Source organism: Contarinia nasturtii, unplaced genomic scaffold (assembly GCF_009176525.2).
Source record: "Contarinia nasturtii isolate CC-2019 unplaced genomic scaffold, AAFC_CNas_1.1 Cnas_scaffold_4311, whole genome shotgun sequence".
NCBI lineage: Eukaryota > Metazoa > Arthropoda > Insecta > Diptera > Cecidomyiidae > Contarinia > Contarinia nasturtii.
This window is the reverse complement of record NW_022201606.1, coordinates 3,562,094-3,589,667: the sequence shown is the minus strand read 5'-3', so window position 1 is coordinate 3,589,667 and position 27,574 is coordinate 3,562,094. Positions and strand designations below refer to the sequence as shown.

At 33.6% G+C, this 27,574-nt stretch overlaps 7 protein-coding genes across 20 annotated transcripts in view; 4 read left to right on the top strand and 3 right to left on the bottom strand.

Annotated features, from left to right (window-relative positions):
* LOC116350799 (dystrophin, isoforms A/C/F/G/H) overlaps positions 1-2,989 on the bottom strand; it is a 135,548-nt gene extending 132,559 nt beyond the window's left edge. For all 7 annotated transcript variants that reach the window (XR_004202053.1, XM_031782736.1, XM_031782737.1 and 4 more), the window contains exons 1-2: positions 2,923-2,989; positions 391-670 (exon numbers count right to left, since the gene is read on the bottom strand). Coding sequence is in view for 6 of the 7 variants with exons in the window: in XM_031782736.1 (XP_031638596.1) it covers positions 391-412 (22 nt within the window). In the remaining variant the exon portion in view is untranslated. The remainder of the gene's footprint in view (positions 1-390; positions 671-2,922) is intronic.
* A 1,360-nt stretch (positions 2,990-4,349) lies between these two features.
* LOC116350726 (REST corepressor) lies at positions 4,350-12,829 on the top strand. Of its 4 annotated transcripts, none has more exons than XM_031782634.1 (11): positions 4,350-4,475; positions 6,030-6,214; positions 6,459-6,512; positions 7,290-7,639; positions 7,713-7,877; positions 8,543-8,644; positions 9,420-9,769; positions 10,152-10,371; positions 10,915-11,328; positions 11,521-11,589; positions 11,720-12,829. In XM_031782634.1, the coding sequence occupies exons 2-11, from the start codon at positions 6,109-6,111 to the stop codon at positions 11,954-11,956; spliced, it is 2,067 nt and encodes a 688-aa protein (XP_031638494.1). In that variant the 5' UTR covers positions 4,350-4,475; positions 6,030-6,108; the 3' UTR covers positions 11,957-12,829. The 4 variants fall into 4 exon arrangements, with proteins under 4 accessions (XP_031638494.1, XP_031638493.1, XP_031638492.1 ...); XM_031782633.1 differs by lacking the exon at positions 4,350-4,475 and adding an exon at positions 4,671-4,920; XM_031782632.1 differs by lacking the exon at positions 4,350-4,475 and adding an exon at positions 5,398-5,576.
* Positions 12,830-13,689: 860 nt separating this feature from the next.
* Positions 13,690-17,617, top strand: LOC116350653 (polycomb protein Scm-like). Of its 4 annotated transcripts, none has more exons than XM_031782513.1 (8): positions 13,690-13,765; positions 14,395-15,113; positions 15,203-15,336; positions 15,427-15,547; positions 15,638-15,915; positions 15,984-16,956; positions 17,023-17,174; positions 17,237-17,617. In XM_031782513.1, the coding sequence occupies exons 2-8, from the start codon at positions 14,465-14,467 to the stop codon at positions 17,360-17,362; spliced, it is 2,433 nt and encodes an 810-aa protein (XP_031638373.1). In that variant the 5' UTR covers positions 13,690-13,765; positions 14,395-14,464; the 3' UTR covers positions 17,363-17,617. The 4 variants fall into 4 exon arrangements, with proteins under 4 accessions (XP_031638373.1, XP_031638372.1, XP_031638371.1 ...); XM_031782512.1 differs by lacking the exon at positions 13,690-13,765 and adding an exon at positions 13,786-13,831; XM_031782511.1 differs by lacking the exon at positions 13,690-13,765 and adding an exon at positions 13,838-14,172.
* Positions 17,618-18,703: 1,086 nt separating this feature from the next.
* On the top strand, positions 18,704-20,608 carry LOC116350610 (protein maelstrom homolog). The gene is made up of 5 exons (XM_031782456.1): positions 18,704-18,910; positions 19,020-19,055; positions 19,130-19,331; positions 19,512-19,664; positions 19,729-20,608. Exons 1-5 carry the CDS (start codon positions 18,818-18,820, stop codon positions 20,406-20,408), a joined length of 1,164 nt encoding a protein of 387 aa, XP_031638316.1. The 5' UTR covers positions 18,704-18,817; the 3' UTR covers positions 20,409-20,608.
* A 40-nt stretch (positions 20,609-20,648) lies between these two features.
* Positions 20,649-23,396, bottom strand: LOC116350607 (transcription factor grauzone-like). Its single transcript, XM_031782453.1, has 7 exons — positions 23,128-23,396; positions 22,147-23,054; positions 21,780-22,079; positions 21,492-21,618; positions 21,386-21,426; positions 21,159-21,318; positions 20,649-21,078 (listed from the first exon to the last, which is right to left on the bottom strand). The coding sequence occupies exons 1-7, from the start codon at positions 23,251-23,253 to the stop codon at positions 20,920-20,922; spliced, it is 1,821 nt and encodes a 606-aa protein (XP_031638313.1). The 5' UTR covers positions 23,254-23,396; the 3' UTR covers positions 20,649-20,919.
* On the top strand, positions 23,287-25,171 carry LOC116350611 (protein valois). The gene is made up of 2 exons (XM_031782457.1): positions 23,287-23,501; positions 23,586-25,171. The coding sequence occupies exon 2, from the start codon at positions 23,751-23,753 to the stop codon at positions 24,858-24,860; it is 1,110 nt and encodes a 369-aa protein (XP_031638317.1). The 5' UTR covers positions 23,287-23,501; positions 23,586-23,750; the 3' UTR covers positions 24,861-25,171.
* On the bottom strand, positions 25,059-27,354 carry LOC116350608 (regulator of chromosome condensation-like). 2 transcript variants are annotated; one of them, XM_031782454.1, is made up of 6 exons: positions 27,192-27,354; positions 26,912-27,057; positions 26,672-26,845; positions 26,227-26,601; positions 26,039-26,162; positions 25,059-25,947 (listed from the first exon to the last, which is right to left on the bottom strand). In XM_031782454.1, exons 2-6 carry the CDS (start codon positions 27,036-27,038, stop codon positions 25,323-25,325), a joined length of 1,425 nt encoding a protein of 474 aa, XP_031638314.1. In that variant the 5' UTR covers positions 27,039-27,057; positions 27,192-27,354; the 3' UTR covers positions 25,059-25,322. The 2 variants fall into 2 exon arrangements, with proteins under 2 accessions (XP_031638314.1, XP_031638315.1); XM_031782455.1 differs by having other exon boundaries at positions 27,262-27,342.
* Between the last annotated feature and the right edge of the window lie 220 nt (positions 27,355-27,574).

Here is a 27,574-nt window from a genome sequence, read left to right as displayed (position 1 = left end):
GCACACTCTTTTGCACTATGATTTGCACGCAGTGCATTCAAATCCAAAACAGTTATGTATACTAGAGTCATTGCTTTTTCGATTGTTTGCATTTGTTGTTCACGAAAGAAGAAAAAAAACACGAATGCACTTGTTCATGCGTAAGCCGCTGATTTCGTTGTTAACAACATTTGCTTTTGTTTGGTAAAAGTGTTTATTTTTGCACTCATGTCTCATGTCCCATAACTCCTCATTCAATTGGATTTCACGAAATGAAAACGAGCAACTTAGTAAGTGCACATTTTTTTTCACTTTTAAACATAATTATGGATAATTTTTACGAAAGTGGCTTGTTATTAATGACATTTGGAAATATAACGGTTGTTTTGCACATTCTTTTTTTTTACTTACCCACGAAAGCTGGAGTATCCATTATTTTGTAAATTTCATTCAATCAGAATTCGGTCAGATTTATTTTGTCTTAACTATTGTTTGTCGTTTGAATTGTTTCAATCCACCATTCACTTTTGAATGATTTCAATCAAGTGCTTAAACTTAATAATTACTATTTTTTTCACTTCAATCTCAATAGTGGTCGTCGTCAAAAGTTTTTTTTTTATTATTATTAAATACAAACACGAAAACACACTACATATTTTCTTATTCCATCGATATATACGAAGAAATGGCTCTGGAAAATATGTTAAAAATAAATTAAATGAAATAACAAACACTTAATAAAATTTTATTTATCACGAAATTCATTGGAAAACCCATAAAAAAATCCATAAATTAATTTAAATTAATTTTGGACACATGAAATTTGTTTCCTCCTTTTTAAAATAACCGTCGGCTTTGCATCGGGTGAATGCATGGCACGAAATGGGATCTTCTTATTGTGCGTTTTACCAAACGAGCGATATTTAGTACCAAACAAGCAACATTTTACGGCGATCATATAAACGATTTCTTATTTATTGATGTTGTACGCATGCAATTTCAGCGATCGGAACCGGCTACTCCTGTCTGTTTGAATTGTCTAACTAACTAAAATATATTGCAATCGGTTGCTTCAGCATATTTGCACGGTTTCGCACGTATATCGAAAGTGTACGTTAAATATCTGAATCGTTTCAAAGAAAGGTAGATGAATGCAGCCACAATCACTTCATTTCCAAACAAGACTCATGCCGAAATAACAACAACAACAACAGCAGCGTATTCAAACACACACGATCAGTTTCGCACACTGAACTCTTTACGCTACCAGAGTGTAATTAAATTTATGATCGCAAACACAGTAAAGTAGTAGTCGGATCGAACGAGCCCGAGAATAAACAGAAAAGAAAATAAGAAACCGCGAAAAAGGACAAGGCGAAATTCTTCAAACACACGCATTTACATGCATACAAGCAAAAGTCGCGAGATTCAAGTCATTGTCCATTGTCTTCATTTTCACTGCGTATTCGAAGTTTTAACACTTTTCGTTATCCGCTATTTATTTTTATTTTCAGTCGCTTATAACATCAGTGGCGATAAGACTATGTTTTTTTTATTCTATTCCATGAACTCTCGTTCGAAAACGTAATTTGCATGAAACCAAAAAGAAAATAATCAAGTATTCGCTAGCGAATGTTCAATCGAAACACATAACTGAATGAATGTGAGAATTCGATAACTAACGACAAAAACGATTCATTCACTTACTTTGCGATTACTCAATACTTTCGTTTTGTTTGATTTCCTTCGCGTCACATTGTTGACAATAACGCAACACTAATTTCGAATCACATGAATATTCTACGGAATTTTACATTTTCAATGATTTTTTATTTTATCTCCTTTTCATTCTTAATTCCACTGAAAAACTTATTCCACTGCTTTTGTCATCGCCATAATCTCTTGCATTTAAATCAATTTCCTATGCTTCTTATGTCCATTGATTGAATATGATTTTGAAAAAAAAAAAATAAAATAAATTGAGATAATACCAGTAAAAGAAACAAATCTAATTAGAATGTATGTGATGACAATGGAGGATGAAAAATACACACGAAAAGAGAAGAAAATAGCCGAATCAGAGATACATACAAAATACCCGCATCGATGACATAATACATCGTATGAACTTTTGCCATACAATTAATCTTAACTAATAAAAGATTTTTTATTTGTGTATTGGTGCTGTAATGGCCGTTTTTATTTTTTCAATAGAATACTAATGTATTAATTCTGTACTCTTTTTTTGTTGAAAAAAAAAACTGGAAATTTTGTAGTGTTATTCAAAGAGTTCAACTACGAGCGAGCGACGTGTGCGGTGTGGTATATGGAGAATAAAAACTTGAAACAACAGGTGTCAGAACGTGATTCTTTTACTTTCTTAACACATTTGACATCAGAATATTATTGTGCGAATATTCGATAAACACAGAACCAAAATAATGTATGTCACACACGATAAAATACAAATAGGTGATCTAAGAAAAATTGACGGTATGAAAAAAAGTGTAGCTGAAGTGCTAACAAAAACTGAAGTACGAAATTCAGTGTTATCTTATCATCGCCCCGAAAAAAAATGATGTCTGTATTACATTCTTAATAAGATCTCTGATAAATCATGTGCTAATTCTTGGATATATTTAATCTTCGGTTTTGGTATTAGTTTAAAAAACGATAATAAATTTTTTTTCGCCGTTTTGGTAAAACGCGCAGAAAACACTTGATGAACAAGCTTGAGTTGCTTGTTTCTACGTCATAAATTTGGCTTTGTTTGCACTTTTTTCGCATTTAAAATGTCTTTCAAATGTATTTTAACACATTTTGGATTATTTAATTTTGGAACTTATTTTTTGTTCTTTCTTTTACTGTAACGTTAAGAGTGGTAATAAAAAGATAGTCAGTTTTATAAAATGTACAAAGAGCAAAAAAATAAATGAAAATAACCATTGAGCGTTGTTTGGTCACAAAGTGTTGTTAAGCCGATGTTTAAATCCAAACTATCGAGGCAAAGATTTTTTGTTGTGTATTTCGATCGATGAAGCATGGAATAAACGAGAGAAAGAGAAAAGCAATGAATTGCGATGTATTGAGCAGAATGAGCGACCACGAATGGGTTTTTATTCAGTGGTATTGCATTCAGATGTCATGGTGTTGGTGTTTTGGATCGTCTTCATCAACGGCTGACACAAACACACATAAACCGCAACCACTCACAGTCTATGTTATTCACGGTTTAATACAACGTTCGATTAAGTGATGTACGCATACACTTCGCTCATGTAGTGCTCACTCGACCATGATGTACGGCAAATCGTTTGCGGCACAGATTTGGTGTGTATGCTTTGTTTACAACATACACGTACACACATTGTGTATGCGCTACCAAGATCCATGTGCGTAAACAATTGGATAATAAAGCGTATGTATACATACACATCGGAGAGTTGTGGTTATGTTTAATAAGAAATAATTTGACAATCGAGCTTTGACAAATCATTTGACATATTTTCTGTTGACTTTTGGAGACTTTTCATGGTCGTTGTGATCATTGTATTTTCGTCATTCATTTTATCCATCCCTCGTTTTACTCATACTCACCCACACATGCTTATTCTTATTTAAATGCTAAAACCAAATTTCCCGCATATTCAAATTGATATAATTAAATGAATATTATTGCTCATCTATTTCGAAATTGCCATGATTGATTTATGCAGACAATATTCCAGCATTGTTTACACTTGGATGACAAAGTAAAATATAATTGAATAAATAAATTTAAAATAAATGTGCGTTTTATTTGCACGTAATACAATTTAAATTGAATACTTCACAAAAAAAAATCACAGCCAAAAGGGGTGTTTGATTTATGGTAAAATTGCAAGCAAAAATTGCTTTTTCTTTGTTTTGTTCTATTGTACCATAAACCAAATTTTGTTACATGCCATTGTTATTGGAATTGAAAAGTAAACAGATTATTAAAAGGAGTGAGAATGAACGATATGATATTTTTAGATATTCATCAAAGATCGATGATTGATGAATGGTGGTAAATACACCCACACAAAAGAGAAAAATCAAAATTCCAAGAATAAACGTACACATGGAATTTTCACCTACAGAAAGAGTGATAAATGCATCGTTATCGTAAGGAGAACGGACATTAAGAAAACGCTAATGGTATGCCAAAAATCTTCCAGCTTAAATGGGCATATATGTCGTAATTACTCTTTGAAATATTTGCTTCATACAAAAAAGAGAGACATATCGTAAAACGGATACATAGGCATAGCTAACGGGGGCTATAATGTGCTTGCGCTCGTTTCAATAAACGACACCAGAGCCTTTGCTAGATAAACTCGAAGCGAATATGACATATAGTGATTGTTGTTCGTTGTGTTACGATTGGTGTATTTTGCCTCCACAAAGTATTTGAAATAAATTCGGTCAAACAAAGAAAAAACTAATTTTGTGACCAAGTCAGCACATTTTTTTGGGTGAGAATTATTTTCATATTTTTATGGTAATCTTTCTTTCGTGTTTTCTTGAAGTAAATGGATGGCTTTTTTTAATTTCAAATCATATAATTTTCGTTGATTCGTACAATATTTCAAATGGCTGATTCTACGGTTGTCTGAAATCAAAGTGAACCAGGCTATGAAATGACGTTTCAGTTTTAGTCGTTTAGTTTCTGTCGAGTTTCGAAACGGATAAGTAGCTCTATAAAATCATTTTGATTGTGAAAAATTACAAGCCCTATAAAATTCTTTACGACTCACATTTTAATCATTTTAAATACATATTTTACATAAACTGTTTACTTGTCGTATCAAAAATAATCAAAATATCCATTTTTATCGGATATTTTATCGAATTCATCAGTCTACTGTGAAAGAGAAAGACGAAGAGAGAATAAAATTATTGAAGAGAGTCGGAATAACGGTGAGAGTCTTCAAATTAAAGAAAAATAATGCAAAATTTTAACAGAAAATCTTTAGTTTTATTCATTTCAATAACAAAAATATAATTATTTTTAACAAAATTTAATAAAAATTGGAAAATTTCGAAAAAAAAATTTCAAAAAAACTCTACATATTGTATATGGGCGCATCATTCAAAATGTTCTGTCTTTGTTAGTGTTTGTCTCTTTTACTCTCTGGCGTTACTGTCAAAATACACACAATTTGTGGCGGCCATATTGAAAACTACTCTGATACTGTATAGTACACTACATACGTACAGTCATATGCGCCGCATAGTATAGACCCCATAATATTTACCGTGCACTCGTGCGTATGTATGCTGAGCAACATGCAAACATGTGTGTTGTATATGCCCATATAAATTTATGAACTTCAAAAACTACGGTCGTCCGAAGACTGAAATCGATGCAAGCGTTCTAGTATCGCTGTCGTAGTCGTCGTTGTCCATTTTCACTTGACGACTTCGCATACGAACGAATTCAAATATCATTTAATGTTTCTCGTTCTTCTGGTGAAGTGATTTGTGTGCGCTGGGTTGCTAATGCAACCGTTCTGAATTGAAAATTTTGAGTAAAAAATTTGGTCTGGTGAATGAAGTACGTGGCTTCATATTAGGTAAATCCTTAATTTACATGTTACAATTAAATTTCTTGACGAAATTTGACTGATTCAGGAATTGGAGTCCGATCTTGATTCCATTGTGAGCTTGGACCAAACAAAAATTTGGAACAAGAGAGAAAGTGATTTTTGAATAAAGCATTTTTGCGTACAAACGAATCCGGTATAAACTATCATCAATTCACTTTTAATACCCTTTCATTTTTTTTCACTGCGGATTATTTGAAATAAACAGTGCGTTCCGATTATGAATTATTATAAATTTTGAGGCCATCGATCCGTTCGAAATTATTCTTTTTTTTAAATAATTGAATTTTATTCGATTTCTGTGACGCCAAATTTTATTAAAATATTGTTCGATTTTTTGAAATAAATAATGTCAAAAAAATTCCCGAAATTTAATTGGCCAATTTTTTCAATATTTAATAAAAAAAATATTTTTTTTTTCAGACCAACACCGAAATTACAAAAGAACAATTGTTCTATATTTGTTTGGATTCAACTAATTAAAGAATTTTTAAGACAAAAAATGGTGCATGTAGACCGCTATCAACCAGAAAACCTTAGAAATGGTCGATCACGGGGACCAAGTCCAAATGGACACAACGGCTCACCTGATACATCTGATGATGATTGTAAGTACATATTATATTTATTATGTGACATCATAAAATGTTAATCAGTATTGAGAAAAGAATAAGAAAAAAGAAGAAGAAGAAGGAATGGTAGACTATACAGCATATATACTATAGATACCATTCCTAATACGAAAGTATATTTGCATGAAATTCATTTTACAATATTTATTGTTTCTACAAGTAATATAATTGGATAAACATTAATCGGTGTGAAAATGAAAAATTTTAAATTTCGTTACAGCGACCAAAAATGCAAAAGGAAATAAATCTGGTAAATCAAAGAGTGAATATGAAGGTAAGCATTTTTGTGAATAAATCTTTTGTTATCTCTTCTGTTGTTGTACATTTTGATTGTTTCTGTTTTGCAAGAATTAAAAGTGAAAAATCAATTCGAAAGGAAAAAGTCGGCGTATTTTCAAAATTGCCACATAAAAAATATGTCAAACAAAGCAAAAAAAAGAATTATGAATCAATGTTTGATTACGTCATGTATATACAGCTTTTAAGCATCATCAACAATTTTTTTCAAATGGTGCGAAGGAATTCGTTTGAATTTCCATCAATCCATTTATCCATATTCTTTGAATAAAATTCAATGTGCGAAGTCAATGTGGGGTTGTTTGAAATTCGTAAAAGAAAATGCTGCTTTGATACGCAAATGGTAACTGGCAATACGAATAGTTATTTGGTTTGAGAGAAGAAACTACGGTTGCCCGATGAAAGTGTCGTAAAAATGCACTCAGTGAAATACTAGTTTATCTAAATGCAGATGTTCTATGACAAATGCGGCAACGACGAAATCCAAGTTCAGATTGCTGTTCATGTGACCACAATTTACACATTTTTTGATAAAAACTTTTTTTTTCATCAAAATGTCAATTTTCCGTGTGATTTGATGTGAAAATGACAACAATTTTGGGTATGTTTGTTGTGAAGAAAATAAGTCCTTGTATTGTATTGATTTTTTACTATTGATCCGTCTCAACAATTCATTCAGACTTTGACTCATCATTTAATTATCTGGATTTCATTCATATATCTCTATTCTTTTTTTCTTCCCAATTTTATTTAGAAAAAATTCGTGTTGGCAAAGATTATCAAACAACGTGTCCAGATTTTATTCCGCCACAGGATCGAAAATTAGAATCATTGAACGATAGAGCACTTTTGGTATGGTCACCAACAAAAGATATTCCAGACAATAAGCTTGAAGACTACATAAGTGTAGCAAAAGAAAGATTCGGTTATAATGGTGAACAAGCATTGGGAATGCTCTTCTGGCACAAGCATGATTTAGAGCGTGCCGTTTTGGACTTGGCCAATTTCACACCATTTCCCGATGAGTGGACTGAAGAGGATAAAGTATTATTCGAACAAGCCTTTCAATTCCATGGAAAAAGTTTTCATCGGATACGTCAAATGGTAAGATCTGGTGTACATTTCGCATAAATTTCGGAACCGAAATTTATATTAACCGAATATGATAATTTTTCAGTTGCCTGACAAGTCAATTGCCAGTCTAGTGAAATATTACTATTCATGGAAGAAGACACGTAGCAGAACTAGTGTTATGGATCGTCAAGAGAAAATGAAAGCAAAAGAAGGCTCCGAAAATGGTAGCGAAAATGGCAGTAACGACGATTCAGATAATGAAGACAAGGTCAGTTTTTAATCATTTCTATCTTATTGTTCTTGATATAAAAATTCAGATGTTTTTCTAAGTCTGGACTGTGTTAGTCCTTTTGACGAAGTATGTTTGCGTTTTCCTATAGTTTTAATTTTTCACCTTGCTGACAATCAGCCCAAGAACTAGTGTGTGTATGTTTGATATGAAATGAAAAAAAAAACTCTGCTGAATGATATGATTGTATGAAATATGATGGGGGAGCTTAGTTGAGGACACTTTACCAAATTTTCTTTTATTAATTTATTAAATTTTGTACATTGTGATCAATTTTCTCAATCAGCACCATTTTATGTGTAGCCCGAGTGAATGTATGAGTTTAAGACTTGATGTTTTATTTTGTTGCATTCAGAAAAGCAAGAAAACTTGTACCACTTTTAATTTGAAAAAATGAATCGCACTTATCAAAACGATAAATATCCACGCAATACGCGAATGGACGCGTGTTTATTGTTTACTAATTCAGATAAAGTCAAGCAATTATTTGTAAAATCAACTAGGCAAATACCATCCAAGCAAATCAGTCAAATACCAAACTGTTTTCTCTCTTTCTCTCTATATCTATCTCTTTCCGTTCTGCTTTTTTCTGTTTTTTTCTCTTGTCCTCAAAATGATGATATTGATTGAAAATTCTGTATCAGAAATGGCCATTACACAGAGGTATACGACGTGCAAGTCGATCACCACCACCGCGTACTTCTGATGAATCAAGTAACAGTGTCTCTTCGTCTGCCATGAAACAGGTATGGGACGGATCGATTGCAATCTATAAATCGAACACTGAAACAATCGGCAATAAGCGCCAAAAAAAACTCTTATGTTTTTAGTTAAATGTATCATAAAAAACATTTATTTTCTTTTCACAACAAACAAACATTCTTTACACTGAACATACACTGAACACATCTTCTGCTTCATAAATGCACACGGTATTGAGTTGTAGTTTTTGGAAAAAAATACTCATTTCGCTTTTTATCTCGTGCTTTTATTTTAATCCTTTTTTGTTATGGTTTTAGCTCTCATTTAAATTTTATTGCATTGACTCATCTTTATGGCTTTTTCGATCATTTCAATTATTATATCTCCTTTAACGAATTTCTTTACGACTGACTTTTTGAATCGAATGTATTTAAATCAGCCAATATCTTCTTTTTTTTTTTACTGTTGTCTCTTTTTAACGCATTTAAAAAGAAAACTAATAATTTGGAAGAGATAAAACACAAACACACACACACACATATATACATTATTTTTTGTTATTTTAACATCACATTTGCGTTTGCTTTTGACCATAAAAAATGCATAGTATTTGTTTATCCACTATCATTATTTGCCACCACCTCTCGTTTTGTTATCCTTAGTTATATTGTTTTCTTGAATTTCACTCGTAACTCTTATATTTTTACATTAAAAAAAGAATGTTCACAAAAAACTCATATTTTTTCAAAAAAAAAAAAAAAAAAAAAAAAAAATCGTGTTGTACATTTCCGTGTGTTAATTTCGCTATTCGATGAATAGGCTAGTCCAAATCTGAATGGTGGAAGCAGCAGTAATGGCTCGAATCAACTGAATATCGGTGTCGGCGGAATTTCAAACAATAAAGAGACAACTTCGAATTTCATTGGCGAAAGTTCGTCAAATGCCGCAAACTTGCAAAATACGGCCGGCTCAAGTTTAACAGCAAACAACAACCCAAACACTTCGACTAACGACAAAGACAATCTTAAATCTTCAATAAATGCCAGCGCAGATGTTTTTGGGAATGTTGGTCAAAATCAAAAAGATTGTGTTGGGTGCGGTGTACCATGCAATCACACGAACACATCATCTCATGGTGCATTATGCAAAAGTTGTTTTCATCACTGGAGGTACAGAGATGGTCTATATATTTTCATCATCTCATTTTATTCACAAACGCACTATCCATAACTATCTCAAAATTCAAATCATTCGCATATGTTTGTTATATGAACAGTACAATACACTTAAAAAACACACACACAAAAACACATTCCACACGTGAATCGAAATTGCAATTTGCGAATCGTAGTTTATTTTCAAAATTCTATGTGTATACATTATAGCAAGCCAAACATAAAATTGGAATACATTGTTATTATCATTTGTGCTTTGTGAATTAGAATGGGATTTATTCAATAGAATTCAAATGTGCTAACTTATTTCTATTTTTTTACTTCCCAATATCCTGAAAAATCACCGTTTTCTTCTCTCGAAATGTGAATCATTCAGTCGAACCGGTTCGTTGCGACCAACATCTGGTCCAGGTTTGAGTAAACGATCACGCAACAACACCAACAACGGTGTTGAACGGCACAAATCCAAATTACCGCGTGGCATGTACATCAATCACGATGATATTGTTAAATTAGCATCACAAGAGTCGTCAAACAGTCGTGGTGATGATCTTTTAACTAACATGGATCGTGAAATAAGCACACTTTTGAGTCAAGTAAGATCTATCTTAAAGAAAATTTTGTATCATAAACTCACGTGGAAGAATAGAAACGGTTTGATTTGCTTAAATGGTGGTTTTTGGTATTGGTGGGTGATTTCGTTTTGACTTTAACTCCTTTCGGCCAAAATAATTTGTGGTACAGTTTGTCATGCCTTTCATATTGCTTGTTGTATGCATTGGGTTGAAGAATAAACAAAAGAAAATGATGAAAATTCAGTGTATGAAAGAATGTTAAGATAACGTTAGTAATATGTGATACTGACGGCCTGTATGGTTATGATATATGGTGCGCTTGTTTGTAACTTATTAACTGATTTCCGGAGTCACGCATGATAAAATCACAAATATAAATATTTATTTAAAAAAAAAACGAAATATGAATTGTTGATTTTGATGTGCAAAATCGAATAAAGTCAAAACGTGATTCAATCGAGCTACTGTTTGTGAGAAAGTAAAACAAAAATCAGATCGTTTCATTCGGACCACAAGGGGAATTTTCAAATAAACTTACGTTATCGATTACATATTGTTACGCAGATTCAAAACAATAAACAAATGTCCAGCAGTTTGAAAGTAAAGAATTCAAATAAGGCAGCAAGTGTATTTCGACCGGGCACTATAACGGCCAATAGAATAAGCGCAAGATGGAGTAATGATGAATATCAATTGGCAATTCAAGGCATGCGTATTTTTGGGAAAGATTTTCAATCGATTGCCGAAATTATTGGAACAAAAACTGAGTCACAAGTCAATCAATTTTATACAAATTATCGAAAAAAATATAGTTTAGATGATATCCTAAAAGAATATGAAACGAAAAAGTTACAAGAACAACAGCAAAAACAAAAATTAAATGAAGCAAAACAAAAGGCATCAAGATCAAATTCAACAAACAGCAACGATATTAAATTCGATCTAAAAAAACCGGTGTCAAACGATGAAATCATGGAAGTAAGTAATTCGAAAACGTCGCGAATATAAGCATTTATGTGTGATGGATTGAATGAATGGTTTTGTTTAGTTGGTAGAACGATAATTCAAAAGGTCTATTTTTTTATGAATAGCGAACAAAAATACCAGCATTGTCTTTTTTTCTATTTATAATGTGTTTATTAATAATGCCAACGTTCATTGAAATTTCAGATTGACTTAGTTGACGACATTCCAAATAAAGATGACGAAGACATGGATGAAGTTACCATAATTGAAACGGTATGTATCACATTTATTATTGCTCGAGGCTGAATAACACTTATTGTGATTGTCAAGTCTTAGATTCATTCAAATTGACCATTGTATGTTTATGAATAATAAACTAACTATGACATGCTATTTCCTTCAGGACTCAATGCCATCAACAACCCAAAAATCGACAAATTTCGAACAATTATTATCAGGCGAGCCAATGGACTCAATATCGATCACAGCGATTTCTAGTAGTAGTGGCCAAAACGGAAGTACACATCAATCGGAACCGATTCCCGAAGTCACAATCAGCCCAGCTGGTTCTAATTCAACAATCACATCAACCACGTCTTTGATGGCAATTGTTGAACAATCAAAAGCAGCCGCCGTCTAATGAGATTGAATTTTTACTATTCAAAATGCTAAGAATAGGTTCATTACGAAAAAGAGTTAAACAGAAAATGCAGGAAAACCCATAATTACTATTCAATTTGCGGTTAAATGCATTAAAAAGTATATATAAAATTACATATATATTTATATTATATACAATTGAGATACAAAATTTAGGGTTATAAGGAAAATAAACATTTGAAATGATTTGAAAAAAAAAAATGATGCCGAAAGAAATCGATTTGGTTTTGAAAATTCTGATCGTCTCTCCGTTAAATATTTTTAAGCAACGGTCAAACATTGACATCCTTTGGCATTTCAATTGTGGACACAATTTATGGCACTGCGTGTCTTTCAATATAGAAAATTATTTAGAATGAAAATAATTTGGTGGAAGAAATGCACTGTATAGTGCTTGATTCCATGCCACATTTCACATTAGTTGTACACATTTCGCTCATTACGTCCTTATTCTCATTTAATTTTCTTTTTCATCTTATTTTTCTTATTCTATTTAAATTAAATCAAGATAAGTCATATATTTTCATTTTATAAATTGAAAAAAATATTTGCACGTAAAAATATAACACACATTTTGTTTGTCTTCACATATCTAAAACAAAAATAACAACAGAAAGAAATTGTATTGTGCTTACTTGGAAATGAAATCATGTGTGGTTAAGAATTAAACTCGACTTTTGACGAACTCATTTCCTACTTTAATGAAAAAAGAAAACAATAAGTAAACTGGAATATATCTACTCACTTTGTGTACTCAAGGTTTTCAAATAAACTAAATGGAAATGTTGAATGTTTGAACAAAATTTCAAGCAATACAATTTAAATTATTACACAGGAAAATTTAATAAAAAAATCCAAATGATTGATATAATTTAAAGAAGTTGTGTTTTTATTGAGATAAAATCTAGTCGAAAATATTCGGCTTACCAGTAAACCTTTCAATAAGTTTAAAGCCAATACGACTTTTACTACCCGTATTAGAAGAATTCACGCTTCGTGTACACTCGGCACATCTTCGCTGCTTTGGCGAATATCAGCAGTAGAATTCACTGCGACATGGTAAAAAAACATCAAGTAGCCATATGTATATACATTTTTCATTCTCTTTCGTGCGAACTTTCTTTGGCTGTGTATGACTGTGAGCAAACACATGCATTAGAGCATTAGATGCACGACAGTTCCCAGTGAACTCAACGGCTGATATTCCGTAAAGCAGCGATGATGTGCCGAGTATACAAGGAAGCGTGAATTGTTCTAATACGCGTATTGGCTTTAAACGAGTGTTATACTCCGATTTTCGATTTTTTTGCATTTAATCGGTAGAGAGGCCCAAAAAAATATAATTTGAACCATTTTTGCCCAAACTCATATTTGGCTTTTTTATGCCCCTCTGTGTTTCCATGTGTACCATGAACTGATCACGATGATCTATGTCATAAACGACTTGACATAATCGATTACTTTCTTGGGCAAAGTTGTAGCCCCTAAGGAGACGAAAATTTGCGGTAAGAGTTGGAAATGTGAGGTAAGATTTCAAAGATTTTTTGGTTTCGCGCTTTCATTCACTCACATTGTTCAGTGGTAACACTAAATTTTATGCTGTGAAGTAAAAGTCTCCACATCAACCAAAATAATAACTAACATCGTAAGGCGAATAGAGCGAGACAGCAACAAAAATATGGTGTTTTGTTTGCATTTAAATTTCTATGATACGCAAAATATGGCGGTAACGCTCACCACGTTAAACGAATAGCAAACAGTGTGATGTGCACGCAAATGACAGAACACGGTAAAAATTAAACCAAAAAAGTGTAAAATATTATTTAAAATTAACCAACATAAGATAAATTCAAAGGTAGATTTTCATTATTCAAAACGATATACAAGATATAGACATTGAAACAGTGTAGAATATCGCAACAGTGATTCATATATCGTGTGTTGTTTATTGCGATGCAATTTTATGCGTTTTGACAGACGCAATACCGCAACGCCGAACGAAACGAAAGTACACATTACTTTGACTTGCTTAATGGATAAAGTGTTTGTTTGCAAAATTTTCGTAAATATTGACCTAGGTTCTGTGCAAAAATAAGACATTTCTTCGTCTCTTCATTTAATTGATTTTCAATTCGACATATCTCCAAATAAAATGAATCAAATCATATCTGCATGCGGGCATTAATCGAATCAAAAGTACAATAATAATTGCAATGCAAATCGAAAACATCTGCTGTTAAATTAGCACTTAGCAACAGTTTTGACAAATGGATTTTTGCATGGAAAAAAGTTCTCGTTAATTTGTTATAATTCTGTTTCCGAAATAAATCTCGAATTTAACTTGAAAATTACATTTCATTTTGTAAATAAAAAATATAAAAACAAAATTTATTTCTATCTTTCTCTTTCTCCGTGAAGTGAATATTTTGATCATAAAAACCAGTGACACAACACGTTATACGATAGCGCAAAGAGATAAAATGAAAATATGTCATCGGCAACACTGCTAAAAAGTACAGAAAAACGGGTCAAAACGCCGGTCGAATGTTGTGACTCAAAAAGTGACTGTGAAGTCAGCTCAAGTAGTAAGGCGAACGACATAAAAACAGTACAAAATTCTAAAGAACGAACGAAAGAACACACAGAAAACATTTCAAGTGTCACAAAACAATCGTCATCCAATGACAACACAAAAATGGACACAAAATCAACGGATGACAAAATGAGTTCGGAATCAACGAATAGAAATCCTGCATCGATATCACTTAATAATGAATCAAATCGAAAAAATAGCAACGGAAACGAAAATAAGACTACGAAAACTGCAACAAATACACAAAACGAAGCAAATAATAATAATAATCCAAAATTACGTGCACGTCCCGCCAAAAAGTTAACATCGCCGCCTAGAATGAGTGCGTGCGGCTGGTGTGGCGACACCAAACCAGTTCTTAATTTTATTTTGCCCACATTATCTGGGGAAAATCTTCAGTTTTGCACGGAAGTGTGCATCGCCGAATTCCGAAAAGCAGTTAAAAAAGGAGCATGTAAGCAATGTGGCAGTGTCGTAAGACCAACCGCACCCAATATGGAATATTGCTCATTATACTGTATGAATAAAGCAATGCCGAAAAGTGGTGAGTATTCTCTACGAGCCTACAAATGGCTCTCGCATACAAGTCAAATATGAATGTATGAATATCACTAATTTTATACATTTCATCAGGAAACGATGACGTCACCAGTACAACCAATGTCAATGGAAATTCCAAAACATCTCCGGGTAACAATAATTGCGCTGTGCCACGATCATTTCAATGTGAAACATCACATGGATTCAATTGGAATGACTATTTAGCCGTAAGTGTATTTTTAAACGATTTTGCAATCAATACCACACATTCCTGGTTATATATTGGAATTTAAATGTTTACAAATCATGAACTGTAGGAGACAAATAGCGATGCGGCACCGTCTTTCTGTTTCAAGCAAGCTGTGAATCCACCTGTTAACAAATTTGAAATGGGAATGAAATTGGAAGCGTTAGATCCGAGATGCGTCACATCAACCTGTAAATATCGATTGGAACTTCATTCATTCATAAAATAAATCAATTTTGCAAAAAAATAATAATTAAATTTTTATAAATTAAATGAATTAGGTATCGGAACAGTGATAAGCACGCTTGGTTGCCGCTTACGAATTCGATTGGATGGTGGCGATAATCAAAATGATTTTTGGAGACTTGTCGACTCAAATGAAATTCATCCGATTGGTACATGTGAGAAAAATGGTGGACAACTTCAGCCTCCATTGGGCTACAACCGAAATGTAAATGGATGGCAAACATTTTTGATCAAACAACTTAAAAATGCCGTATTGGCTCCAGAGGATATATTCCAGCCAGAACCAACGACGCCCAAGAAGAATATGTTCAAGGTAAGGGCTATATTTGTACGCTTTTTGTCGATTTCATGCTAAAATGTTAAATTCTGTTAATTTCGTAGATTGGCCAGAAATTGGAAGCAGTCGACAAAAAGCATCCGTCATTAATATGCTGTGCAACAGTTGATGCCATTAAAGATGATCAAATTCACATTGCATTTGACGGATGGCACGGAGCATTTGATTATTGGACTCGATTTGATTCAAGAGACATTTTTCCGGTTGGATGGTGTACGCGCAGTTGTCATCCATTTCAACCGCCAAATCCAAAAAAAGGAAAAAGTATTAAACCATCAAATACATTCATTCCCGAATTGGATACTCTGCCAACAACAATGCCAGTTACAATACATTTTCACACAAAATGTCGCGTTGGCCCCTTCATTGATCGACCTCGTTTTCGTTCTATGATAACGGCGCCAAACCACAAAACATTGGCTAAATTAATTTTAACAGAGATTTTGGACAGTTGCACTGACACAACACAGCTGGCGCCTCGGTTTTTTGCATTAGAGGGTGAAGACAATACAGTTGAGGCGGCAAATAAAAATTTTACGGTTAAAATACCAAGTTCAAATAGCATAAGCGACATCGATTTTTTACAGTTCATAAAAACCATATGCACAGCCTGTGAGGCATGTCCCAATTTCATTACGCTTGAACCAAGACCTGACAAATGTGATAGCTGTTGTAAACAGGAAAAATCCAAACATGAAAATGAAGACGAAAATAAGAAAGCGACCGAAGAAACACCGAAGTTGGTGCGAAAACAAGAGGCTCCCAGACAATCGGAACCAACACATCGGAAAGATGAAACCTTCAAATCGAAACAAACGTATAAACGTCGTCGCCAATCAGACATTGATATGGAGTCATCGTCACCGTCACCGTCACCAACGTCGTCATCAAGTTCCACTTCGAGCAACAGTGAGACATTTGTGAAAATTCCGAGAAAATCTGTTGAAGGGCCACTTGCCACTACTAAAACAACTCTCAGAAATCTGGAAGCGCAAAAAGTTACAACTACTACATCAGGTAAATGATGGTTATTTTTGTTGAATGAAAACGTTTTTTAACGTTATTATTTCTCTGCATTTTTAGCGCTCACACTTCCGACGCCAAGACCACCAAAAGTGGTAGTCTCACCATCGAAATCAACAGCTCCCGCCGAGTGGACAATCGAAGAAGTCATAAAATATATTACGGATGCAGATCCGAATCTCAGCGTTCATGCCGCTGTATTTCGTAAGCATGTAAGTAATGACATCGAATTAATTTGCATGTTTTATTCTAAATCAATCATTGCAATTTATAGGAAATCGATGGCAAAGCTCTTTTATTGCTCAACTCAGATATGATGTTGAAATACATGGACCTTAAACTTGGACCCGCATTAAAGATCTGTCATCTGGTGAATCGGCTTACATCGCGAAGGCACTAACTAATCCGAATGATTGTTGAACTATCCAAATCAAATACAGCCTTTTTACAAATAAATATTTTTTGATCAATGTTTGTTAAAGCACAATTTAATCAAAACTATTGTAAAGTCCGTTGGTTTTATAAGTCCTACAGTATATCATCACTTTATACAATATTCGAAAACAGTTAACTTTCGCGTGACCTTGGAAAATGTCTTTTCATTAAAATGTATAATCGTTTTAAAATGTAAATTTTTAAAATTATAGTTATAGCGTTTAAACTTCAACTCATCTTCAAGTAAAGAAAACAATTTACTTTTCACGAATTTTTCATATTTAAATATGATATTTTACTTTTTTTATTTCTATTTTTTTCTTTAGTTAATAATTTGAGTATTTTATAATTTATTCATTTCGTTTTATCAATTCGGAAATAAAAAAAATTCGATTGGAATTCTGAAATTCAAAATATATGTGTTTTTTTCTGTCCAAACTCGCGCTAATTATTATAGAGTTCTAAGAAGTTTTACTTTTCCGCCAACACGTAGTGTGAAACGAAAAGTCTTGTAATGGGGCCAAAAATAAAAATTCTCAAAATGGTCGGAGATGACCTTTTCTGGTTTGGGGATGAAAAATTAATCGATTTGAGACCATTGTTGTGGGTCTGTTCCACGTTGTACGTGACCGTTTTTGTTCACCCATTATCTCTTTTCTCGTGATAGTTTTTTAAAATCTGATTTTATAGGATGACTTGGAATATTGAGGAATAGATACCATTAGATTTTGGACCAAATTGGTCCACTCCATCGTGGTCCAATAGTGCATAAAATTTTTATTCTTTAAAAGTTTGTATGGGGGATGTCAAAATGTGTTAATTTTATGATCAAATTTGGATTCCTCGACCCAAAATTAGGGGGTTAGGAATCTTTGATGTTGGCCATCATGGTCTTCTATGATTCAACACGGTTATTTAACCAATTTTCAGCCTATTTTTGATCTTTTGACCAATAAACATGATAATTTTGGTCGACCCCAATAACTGTGTTAAATGATGTTTCCAAATTTTTAAACCAAACAATTTGCGATTTCTGAATATTTTAACAAGCTACAGAGTAATGCCTACTTTTTGTTTATTTTGTGGAAAATAGAAATATCGATGAGAATTTGTATTTTGTGCAATTTAATTTCGGAATTTTTATGAACATATCAAATGCAAAACGCATTGCAGACAATTAAATTGAATCAAATTCAATAACTGAAGAAAAAAAATTGAATTCCGTAGAAAATTCGAATATGTCTACACAAATGTCATAATTTGGAGAATTGCGTCACAAAAGTGTCAGCTTTCATTGAATGTTGATTTGCAAGAAACCTTCATTTTAGCTCAGTCTGCCGAAGAACACGTACTACCAACTCTAAATTGAGATTACATTTTTGTTAGTTTTTATTGTTTTGTTTCGTTGGATATCAACAAAATGGGAAAGAAAAAGGTGAAACCAAATGCTTTTTCCGTATTCATGCGTGAAGTTCTTGAACGTGAATCACGTAATGGACGTAAATATCCAAAGGTAAATAAATTGAAAATAACCACGTTTCAACCAAAAATATTTTCCAATGATTTTTTTTTCGACTTTTATCAATGTCAATCTGCTAATCACATTCTTTTTGTCATTTTAGGAAGAATGGGCGAGTGTGGCAAAACCCTTGTACGATGTGAGTTAAATTGTTTTTGATTTTGAAATCGACGTAATTGCATGTATTTTGGTGTTTTTGTTTTATTTCTTCAGAAACTCTCAGCGAGTGAAAAAGAGAGGTACAAGCAAATGGCCAAACAATTGCCAAGCCGTGTCGTACACCAAGCACCAAAGTTCACATCACAAGGAATTCCACTCGAACAAGTTGAGCGAGAGCAACGAGCACTGGAGGAAAAAAAACGGTTCATGGAACGGTCGATTAAAACGCAATGTGAAAATGCCTTCTTAGATAACGGTAAGTTGAAAAAAGCCAAGCGGTCATTTTGTGTCAAACTAATAAAAAGACATTGGTCAGCAGATTTTAAAAATAATTAACCTTGTCAGCCAAAAAAAAAAAAACAACAAGTACTTTTTATTAAAACAAAAATTTGTTGAATTATTTTAAAATAATAATTTTTGTTGATATTCTCTTCAGTCATAAAAAAGAAAGAGTTTTTCTTCATCATGGGCAATTACTTTTACAAAACGATGAGTGCACCATTCCTTTATGCACCGGCCGAAATAGCAGTTTCAAAATTCACTTTTGAGGATGGTATTACACAAAAATACCAAACGGCCATAAACCCAGGTACTTTTTGACGGCAAAATTTAAGAATTATTAAGATTTATGTTTAATTGTGTTTAATTTGAAGGAACGGTTGCCATGGGTTATGCTTTCGAAGCACAAGAACGATCACAAAAAATTCATCGATTACCTACACCACCTGATGCTCTAGGTGAAAAAAATTATGAGAATGTGTACAAGTCCATTCTTGATGTTTTGGGTGTTCAAATTGGTGAAACATTCGATTTGAACGACAATCGACGCCCTTCTGTTTACATTCGCAAACAAGACATGGAAATGATGGAGTCGATCCTCGACCAATTGTCCGAAAACCAATGGCAAAACACATTCAATTTGTTCGAACTAGAATTGCTATTTCACGAGCTCAAAAATAAAGTGACTGATGTACGAGTTCCGATATCAGTTACGAATTCTTTCATCGAACAAGATAAATACGATGCCTTAGCAAACATCTCCTGCGACCACCATGAAAAAGAGGACGCAACTCGACACTGCGCTTTAAGCTGTGTTCAGCGATGGTTCTATTTGTTTGCTGATCATATTTGCGAGAAAATTGATGTTCGATTGGTTCCTGGCACGCATCTACCGATTAATGCTCGCTTGACACCAGTCCAAGGTTTTGAGGATGATTTATTTAATCAACCACAAACATCAAATCGTGACGACGATCATCGATCGGTTATGTCTTCTTCATACACGGGCTACTCCCGCCACACAGACTCCGACTCGAGCTCAGATGATTATTGAAAATCTCGTTCTTCATTGAACACATTAATTGTATAAAAAATGTTTTTATCAACTAACTAGTTAAAAAAAACGATATTTAGGTCCATATTATAAGTACAAAAGAACAACCAAATTTAGGAACCAAAATGCTCAAGTTTTGTCAAAAAGAAATTTTTTTATTTCCAAGTCAATCGATACAAAGAAATGTAAATTCATGTGAGAAATAAAAAATAATGATTTATGTTTGAAAAAAAAAAAAAACTTCAAACTCGGTTCAATTTTTATAAAAATTTGGACAAATAAGCGATTTAAATATTTACAAAGAAATAAGCCAAATTGTTAGTATATATGTTCACAAGCACCAAATTCGCTAAAACAAAAATCGAATTACGTGACTGAAATTCTTGACATGCTATCCGTTTATTAGACAGTATAAAAGCTGACTCGGTTCGATCATTTTTCATTGTATTCAATGTGTTATTTAATAAGTTAGCCATGGATATGGAGCAAATAAGTGAGTATCATTTTCGTTTTATGTTTTTTGCATTTTGGCCAAAACACATTTTTCCTCGTATTCGACTGGATGATTTCGTTTACGATGCGCATACATGTTGGCACTAGATCTGAAAGTTTTTGAACAAAATGTGCATGTATACAAATACGCTTCCCCTGTATGCAAAGTCATGTGTTCCTGAAATTTGGAAATTAATTTAATTAGACCATTTTGCATTGGTTTAAAATACAATACTTTTGGCAAACGTTAATTCTTACCCTTAGGGTTTGTTTCTTTTTGAATATCTTCTCACAAATTGTGCATGGAAATTCATTTTTAGTCTTCACAGAACTGTCAACATCAGCGTGGAGATTTCGAATGTGTAATCGCAGTGATTTCTTATTGCTCGAAACTCTGCCGCAATATTTACAAGTGGCACTGTCAAAAATCATTTAAAATTCAATCAATATCTTTTCTTCTATTCTTTAGAAATGTTCTCATTTACCTTTGTGCATAATGGCGGCGAATGTGGTCTTTAAGCGTGTCCTGCAAATTTAATTTAAATCAATGAATAAATAAAATGTAATTCAACTCAACACTTTTATCCATACCAAGTGTTTAAACCACTTTTGACATAGGTCACATTGAACTCGTTGATCGATGTTTGTGTGCTCAACTTGGTAGTGACGTTCGTAGGATTTGGAACATTTAAAAAAGCGAGCACAAACATCACAAACCCTTAAAAGAAAAAAAAAAGATAAAAGTACATTATTTCTGATTATCACGATACATGGACAATTCTTTTGAATTGCATGCCTCTCCGAATGTCTCAGGATAAACTGCTCTCTATTTGAACTTTTGAAATGAACTAGTATCAAAAGACCATTGAGTTTATTTACCGTGAGTCAGCTTTATTGTGAACCTTCTCAATGTGCAACCTCAAATAAGCGGGTAGCACAAACCGCTGGCCACACTCGCCTTCTGAGCACACAAAGGGACGTTCTTCCTTCACCGTATGCTTCATTTTCAAGTGAGTGTTAAGAAGATGTTGCTTGGCAAATAATCTACTACATTGATCACACTGAAATCGCCTTTCATCGGCCGGGATGTGCATGGATGTTATGTGATCACGGAGACACACATTATCTTGGAAACATTTGTTGCAATCATCGCACTTGAAAGCTTCAGGATTATCGTGCCTAGAAATTAAATTTAAAAAAATTGAATAAATAAAAAGGTGATTCAAGTCAACCGAATAATTCGAACCAGGTGCAATGTTGTAAGACTCTTCCAATACGGCGAAACTTTCGATTGCAGCATATGATGTATCCATTTTGATTATGTATATCCAGAAAATGTGTTTGAATATCTGCAAACGAATCATAAACCCTATCGTCACTGCACACATCACATTTCATTTGAACGTAGCTAAGTAACCGTTTATTATCTTCATCCAGTACATTAACTGTGGTCACCGATATTTTTTTGTTTGTTTTTTTCGAATGTTTCGATATTTTATCGCTCGATGTTTTCTTCGATTTGGATGACAATTTCGCAGTTTTTGTTGCGGTCTTTCCACTCGATTTTCGTTTTTTCTCTTTCGATTCACTGGCATAAGATGTATCACTCGAGAAGTTATTATCATCATCGCGGTCGTCATCATCTTCGTCTTCGTCTTCTTCATAGATATAGCTAATGTCATCGTCACAATCACTCAATTCATCAGTATTTAGTATATCAGTGGAATTCAATTCTTCACTAACGTACTCGATGTTTCCATGCTCCTCTTTTATGTGCAGTGTTTCGGGCTCTTTTACATGGGAATCATTCGATTTTTGATTTGAATCGCTTGCAATTTTGGCTACATCATTTTCATCAACATTTATCATACAAAATGGTTCAATGAAAGAGAACGACTTTTTATCCTCAATTTGCTGGTTAAACATTTTGCTTGCGAACTCATTGTGGATTTTTTCAATCTCCGTAAAATATTGATTTGGCTGTTCAAAGGTGGTATAGCTTCCACTATCTTGTAAAAATTGTCGGTTATAGGTCGTTTGAATGTTTTCAACCTGAACGCAAAACTGATTAAATTCATCAATTTTCGACCAACACAAATCGCACAGTTGTGTCAATATACTATTGACACCATCGGCAGTGCTCAAATCACGTTTCTAGAAAGTATCAATAAAACCGTTATTAGTGTCAATCGTTTATTGGACATAAATTTGACCCTAAATAACTTACTTCAAATAAGATATTGTATTTCTCCAACAGCAGTTCAACCTCGAGCAGTTGAGCAGTAGAGACGAAGCTTGTATTAGCGCTGGTGCCTAAACACAAACGACACAATAACATTTTTTCCATATCCATTTTGTGTATTGCTTTTAGCTAATATCTCATTTAAATAAATTTATTTCTAAAACATAGCCTATTTTGGAAATTAAATTTCTTTCGCAACACTTTTTTGTTACTTTTTTTCTAATTGCTTATGTTATTGTCGATTTAAGTTAAATGTCAAAATTAGAACCCGTCAATCGGTCAATCGGATGAAATGTCAAAACGAAACAATGAAATACTGACAAAAAAATTAGTTGATTCCAATCTTCAATCCCAAATAGGTGGGTGAATCCAAATCCAAAAAAAAAAATCATATTTTATTTCGAAATTCGTTTTCTTTCAATGAATATTTCTTTGAAACATAGCACGAACCTTAAGGTCTACACTTTCGATATCATTGATGTGAACGAGTCTTAAACCTAACAACACGTGAACACACTGACACTTCGTTTAAAACATTCAAACCAAATAAATGAAACAAACTGTGAACTTTTCTTTGAAATTGAAAGTAATTGTTTAAAAAACTACAAATGAACGTCGATTTCAGTGAATACTTCAAAGCCCCGTTGGACTACAATCCACCAAAAGACACGGAACTGAATGGAAGTACCCAGTTTCCAAATTTAAATTCAGTCGAATTTAGAAACCGGCAAAATGACAACGAGACCACTTTGTTGCCATTCTACGAGTTAGTTGAAGCGAACGACGATCAGTCAACAGTTTTACTAGCAACCAATTCATACAATCAACGTTTATGGAATGGATCTGTTTTTGGTTATGACTGTTTAAGTGATGTCGGTAAACCGAATGCGGACCGCATCAAATTGTCGTTTGATTCAAATGTGACGGGCATACGGTTTTTGGACAAGTCAATGGTCGTTTTTACAAATGCAAACGGTTCAATTTTTCTATATTCAACGCAATCGGAAATTCGACAAAAAGATGGATACAGTTTGTTCCAAGTGTCAAAGAAAACCGAACATTATGGCATGATTACTGGTCTAACCATTCTGAATGGCGCAAAATCGGCGGTCACTGTTTCGAGCGATGGATGTATAAAGGTATGGCTGCTGGCACCGTGCGACATTGTATCCGATCAAACCTATCAATATGCACACAAAGAAGTCATCACGGGTATTTCGAAGCAGCCAAAATCGTCCGATATCTTTGCAACATGCTCTCGTGACCGTTTTCTTTCGATTTGGGATATACGAATCCGATTACCGATGATTAATTCGTGGAAAAATGAAGATTATGCTAATACCTCATGCCTGTGGGCAAATGTCAATGGTATCGAAAAATTGTATGTGGGCGATGACACCGGAACGGTACACATCTACGATCCACGGAAGTTAGACACATCGGTTGCATCACAAACTCTATTCGACCGTCCGATTTTCAAATTTAGTCAAAATCCATCTGAAAATTTGGTTTGTGTGCTAAGTCAAAGTAACAAGCTGAAGGTGCTGAACACCGCATCTGACACAAATACATTCGCAACCGTATACGAGGATTATTCGTCAAAGGATTACGTTCGCGATGTCTGCTGGGTGAAAGGTGACAAACAACAAGCACAGCAATCTGCATGCTACACAGTTGGCTGGAGCAAGACGATTGGACATCACACCATCGAACCATAAGCCAAACAAGCTGCACCATTACATTCAATGTTTTATAAATAAAAAAATATATCAATAAGTTTCAGTCGCTAAGCATGTGGATAACTGATTTATTCCAAAAAAATAACAAATATATTCGTTTTAACATGGATTTTATTTTGTATCTTAATGAAAATTAATGAAAAATATAAACACATGAAATGTTCAGAAATGATGACAAACTTTTAAACGATTTATTTAAAAAAAATTAAAATAAAACTGACTTCGAAGAATTGGATACACAGAACACAAAATAAAACACATTGATGCTATCTCAAAACAATATAATGAAATTACTATTTGTTTGAAAAATGTTAATTTTTATTTTATCAAAACAATTTTGTCTTAATTGGGATGAAATTACACTCTAATTGTTTGCCCTAATGTCGATAGCATCAAATTGTATGCAAAAAAAATTTTTTTTTATAGTTTTGAGTGTTTACTTCAATCGGTAGAGCCATTGGTGTTTGTTTTTTCGGATGCCTTAGATTCATCAGTTCCATTAGTTTTTTTAGCTTCATTGGTTCCATTAGTTTTGGTTTCACGAATTCCGTTAGTTTTGTTTTCTTTTTCGGCAGCAATGAATAAGGTGTGTTGACCACCTGATGATATGCGAATCACTTCTCGCTCTCTAACTTGAGCGCCTGTGAGTAGTACAGGTTTGAATTGATCTTCGTCCGAACCGATACCAAGCTGCTGATTCGATCCCATACCCCAACTATATGCTTTTCCATCTTCGGTGAGTGCAAACGAGCAACACTCTCCACAGTCCAGTTGAACAACATTTATATCTTGAAGATCTTTGATTAATGTTAGCTTATCGACTTCGTCTTCTATTTCGCCTAAACCTAAACGTCCATAATCCTTGCGTCCAATTGCATACGATTTATTATCATTTGTTATAACCAATGTGTGGTGCTGTCCACCGGTAATACTTTTAACATTTTCAAATGTTGTCAATTGTGGCGTGAATACAGTTTCTGAATTTTTCTTCGCCAATCCTAGTTGATTGTAGTTATTAAGACCGAAACCGAATACTGCACCATTGGATCGATTTCGCAAAAACGTACTAGAATTAATGCATAAAATATAGTTTTTTTAATCTTCATTACTAAACTATGTTTGTTGCAGAATAGATTTTTCATTTAGATTTTACATACCAATACGTGGTGGTCCATATTGCATCAACAAAATTAAATCGTGTGGCCGTAAGTAAAGCTGGCTGCAGCAATTGTGTTTTTCCGCGTCGACTTTCACCAGATGATGAACGATTGGAAACACGACCTAGTTGTATATGAAAACCGAAGTTGAATCATTCTTTACTTAAACGAACAAACTAAATGAATACCTAATTGGCCTTGTTCCGCACATCCTACTGTAAAAACTTTTCCGCGATTTGATAGCATAACTAAATGATCAGCGCCGGATTTTATGTCAACGAATTCTTCACCAGGTACGACCTCAATGGGAAATTGCTGCTTTCCGATAATATTCAAACCCATAGTGCCGTGCGAGTCTCGAAAAGATCCACATGCAAATACGCGTCCATCTTTTAGCAAAAATGACGAATGTGAATCGCCGGCCGTAATACGAATGCATGCATTTGGTAAATTAACTTTTTGTGCTTCGAATTCTGATCCCTCTTCGCTTGTATCGCGACCAAGTGCACCTTCGTCATTACAACCGAACGACCAAACCTCACCGTCCTCAGTCAAATATAGGCCTAGATTTAAAATTAGTTTTTTTTTAATGCAAAATATTCGAATAGAGCATATATCACGTTTTCTTCTTACTGTGCATTCCCCCCGCCGAAACGTCAACAATTTTTGAATCAGCAACCGATTTGACGAGAGCTGGTCGCGTTTTTTCACAAACATCGTCATTAAATCCAAGTTGGCCGACCTCATTTTGTCCGCAACTTAATAAATTTCCAGATCTTTTCGGTGGCTCTGGTAGCGGTAATCGATCTGTTAAAATCACGAGAGCACATGGTTAATTTTTGGCTACTGAAGAAATTAAAACATGAAACGTACCCTTTATGAATGACGATCGTCTTCTGTGGTCATTTGTTTTCTTCGATTTAATTATTGGTTCATCGCGTTCGTCTCCATTGCTGCCATTCATATCACTTGCTTTCCTTTTGCTCGATACTTCAGCCATTTTCGGATCAAATCTTAAACTTTGGGAAATTTGTTTTGTTCAATTTTTATTTGTACTAAGTGTATATTTTGTTTCTAAGGTTATGTGCAATCGTGTAATGCGAAAAAAAGATGAAAGCGTTTTTTCTACGACTTACTATGATTTTCAACTTACAATTGTAATAAAATTTATAGCAAAATTGTTTTCTTCCAAATAATTCGTTTATACAAAGTTGATTTTGTACCTAAAACTTTGCTTGCTGGAGATAATAATATTTTTCTATGACTGTAATTTAACAGAAGTGGCGGCAAACTATGGAATATGTTTGTGATAGAAGAAGACACATAGCACAGTAGTTTTGACACTTTTGTCAATTCTCTAAAATTGTCTAAAATATAATCTATTACCTTTTCAGCTAGAATGCCCATAGAACGAATAACATATTGACAATGAATTATCGCTAGACTTATTTTCGTCTTTTTCGGTAATATTATTTTGAAAATATAATTATATAAAATTAGTAATTGCCAACGATAATATGTAAATTATTATCATGC

Coding starts and splice junctions, on each gene's coding strand:
- LOC116350726 (XM_031782634.1), top strand. CDS start 6,109: ATGGTGCATGTAGACCGCTATCAACCAGAAAACCTTAGAAATGGTCGA. Junction 10,372..10,914: donor TAAGCACACTTTTGAGTCAA/GTAAGATCTATC, acceptor ATTGTTACGCAG/ATTCAAAACAATAAACAAAT. Junction 11,590..11,719: donor AAGTTACCATAATTGAAACG/GTATGTATCACA, acceptor TATTTCCTTCAG/GACTCAATGCCATCAACAAC.
- LOC116350653 (XM_031782513.1), top strand. CDS start 14,465: ATGTCATCGGCAACACTGCTAAAAAGTACAGAAAAACGGGTCAAAACG. Junction 15,548..15,637: donor GAGATGCGTCACATCAACCT/GTAAATATCGAT, acceptor TAAATGAATTAG/GTATCGGAACAGTGATAAGC. Junction 17,175..17,236: donor CCGCTGTATTTCGTAAGCAT/GTAAGTAATGAC, acceptor TGCAATTTATAG/GAAATCGATGGCAAAGCTCT.
- LOC116350610 (XM_031782456.1), top strand. CDS start 18,818: ATGGGAAAGAAAAAGGTGAAACCAAATGCTTTTTCCGTATTCATGCGT. Junction 19,056..19,129: donor TGGCAAAACCCTTGTACGAT/GTGAGTTAAATT, acceptor TTATTTCTTCAG/AAACTCTCAGCGAGTGAAAA. Junction 19,665..19,728: donor CCAAACGGCCATAAACCCAG/GTACTTTTTGAC, acceptor TTTAATTTGAAG/GAACGGTTGCCATGGGTTAT.
- LOC116350607 (XM_031782453.1), bottom strand. CDS start 23,253: ATGGATATGGAAAAAATGTTATTGTGTCGTTTGTGTTTAGGCACCAGC. Junction 22,080..22,146: donor GTCTTACAACATTGCACCTG/GTTCGAATTATT, acceptor TTTAATTTCTAG/GCACGATAATCCTGAAGCTT. Junction 21,427..21,491: donor AAAAGTGGTTTAAACACTTG/GTATGGATAAAA, acceptor TTAAATTTGCAG/GACACGCTTAAAGACCACAT.
- LOC116350611 (XM_031782457.1), top strand. CDS start 23,751: ATGAACGTCGATTTCAGTGAATACTTCAAAGCCCCGTTGGACTACAAT.
- LOC116350608 (XM_031782454.1), bottom strand. CDS start 27,038: ATGGCTGAAGTATCGAGCAAAAGGAAAGCAAGTGATATGAATGGCAGC. Junction 26,602..26,671: donor TTCGGCGGGGGGAATGCACA/GTAAGAAGAAAA, acceptor TTTTAAATCTAG/GCCTATATTTGACTGAGGAC. Junction 25,948..26,038: donor ATATGGACCACCACGTATTG/GTATGTAAAATC, acceptor CATTAATTCTAG/TACGTTTTTGCGAAATCGAT.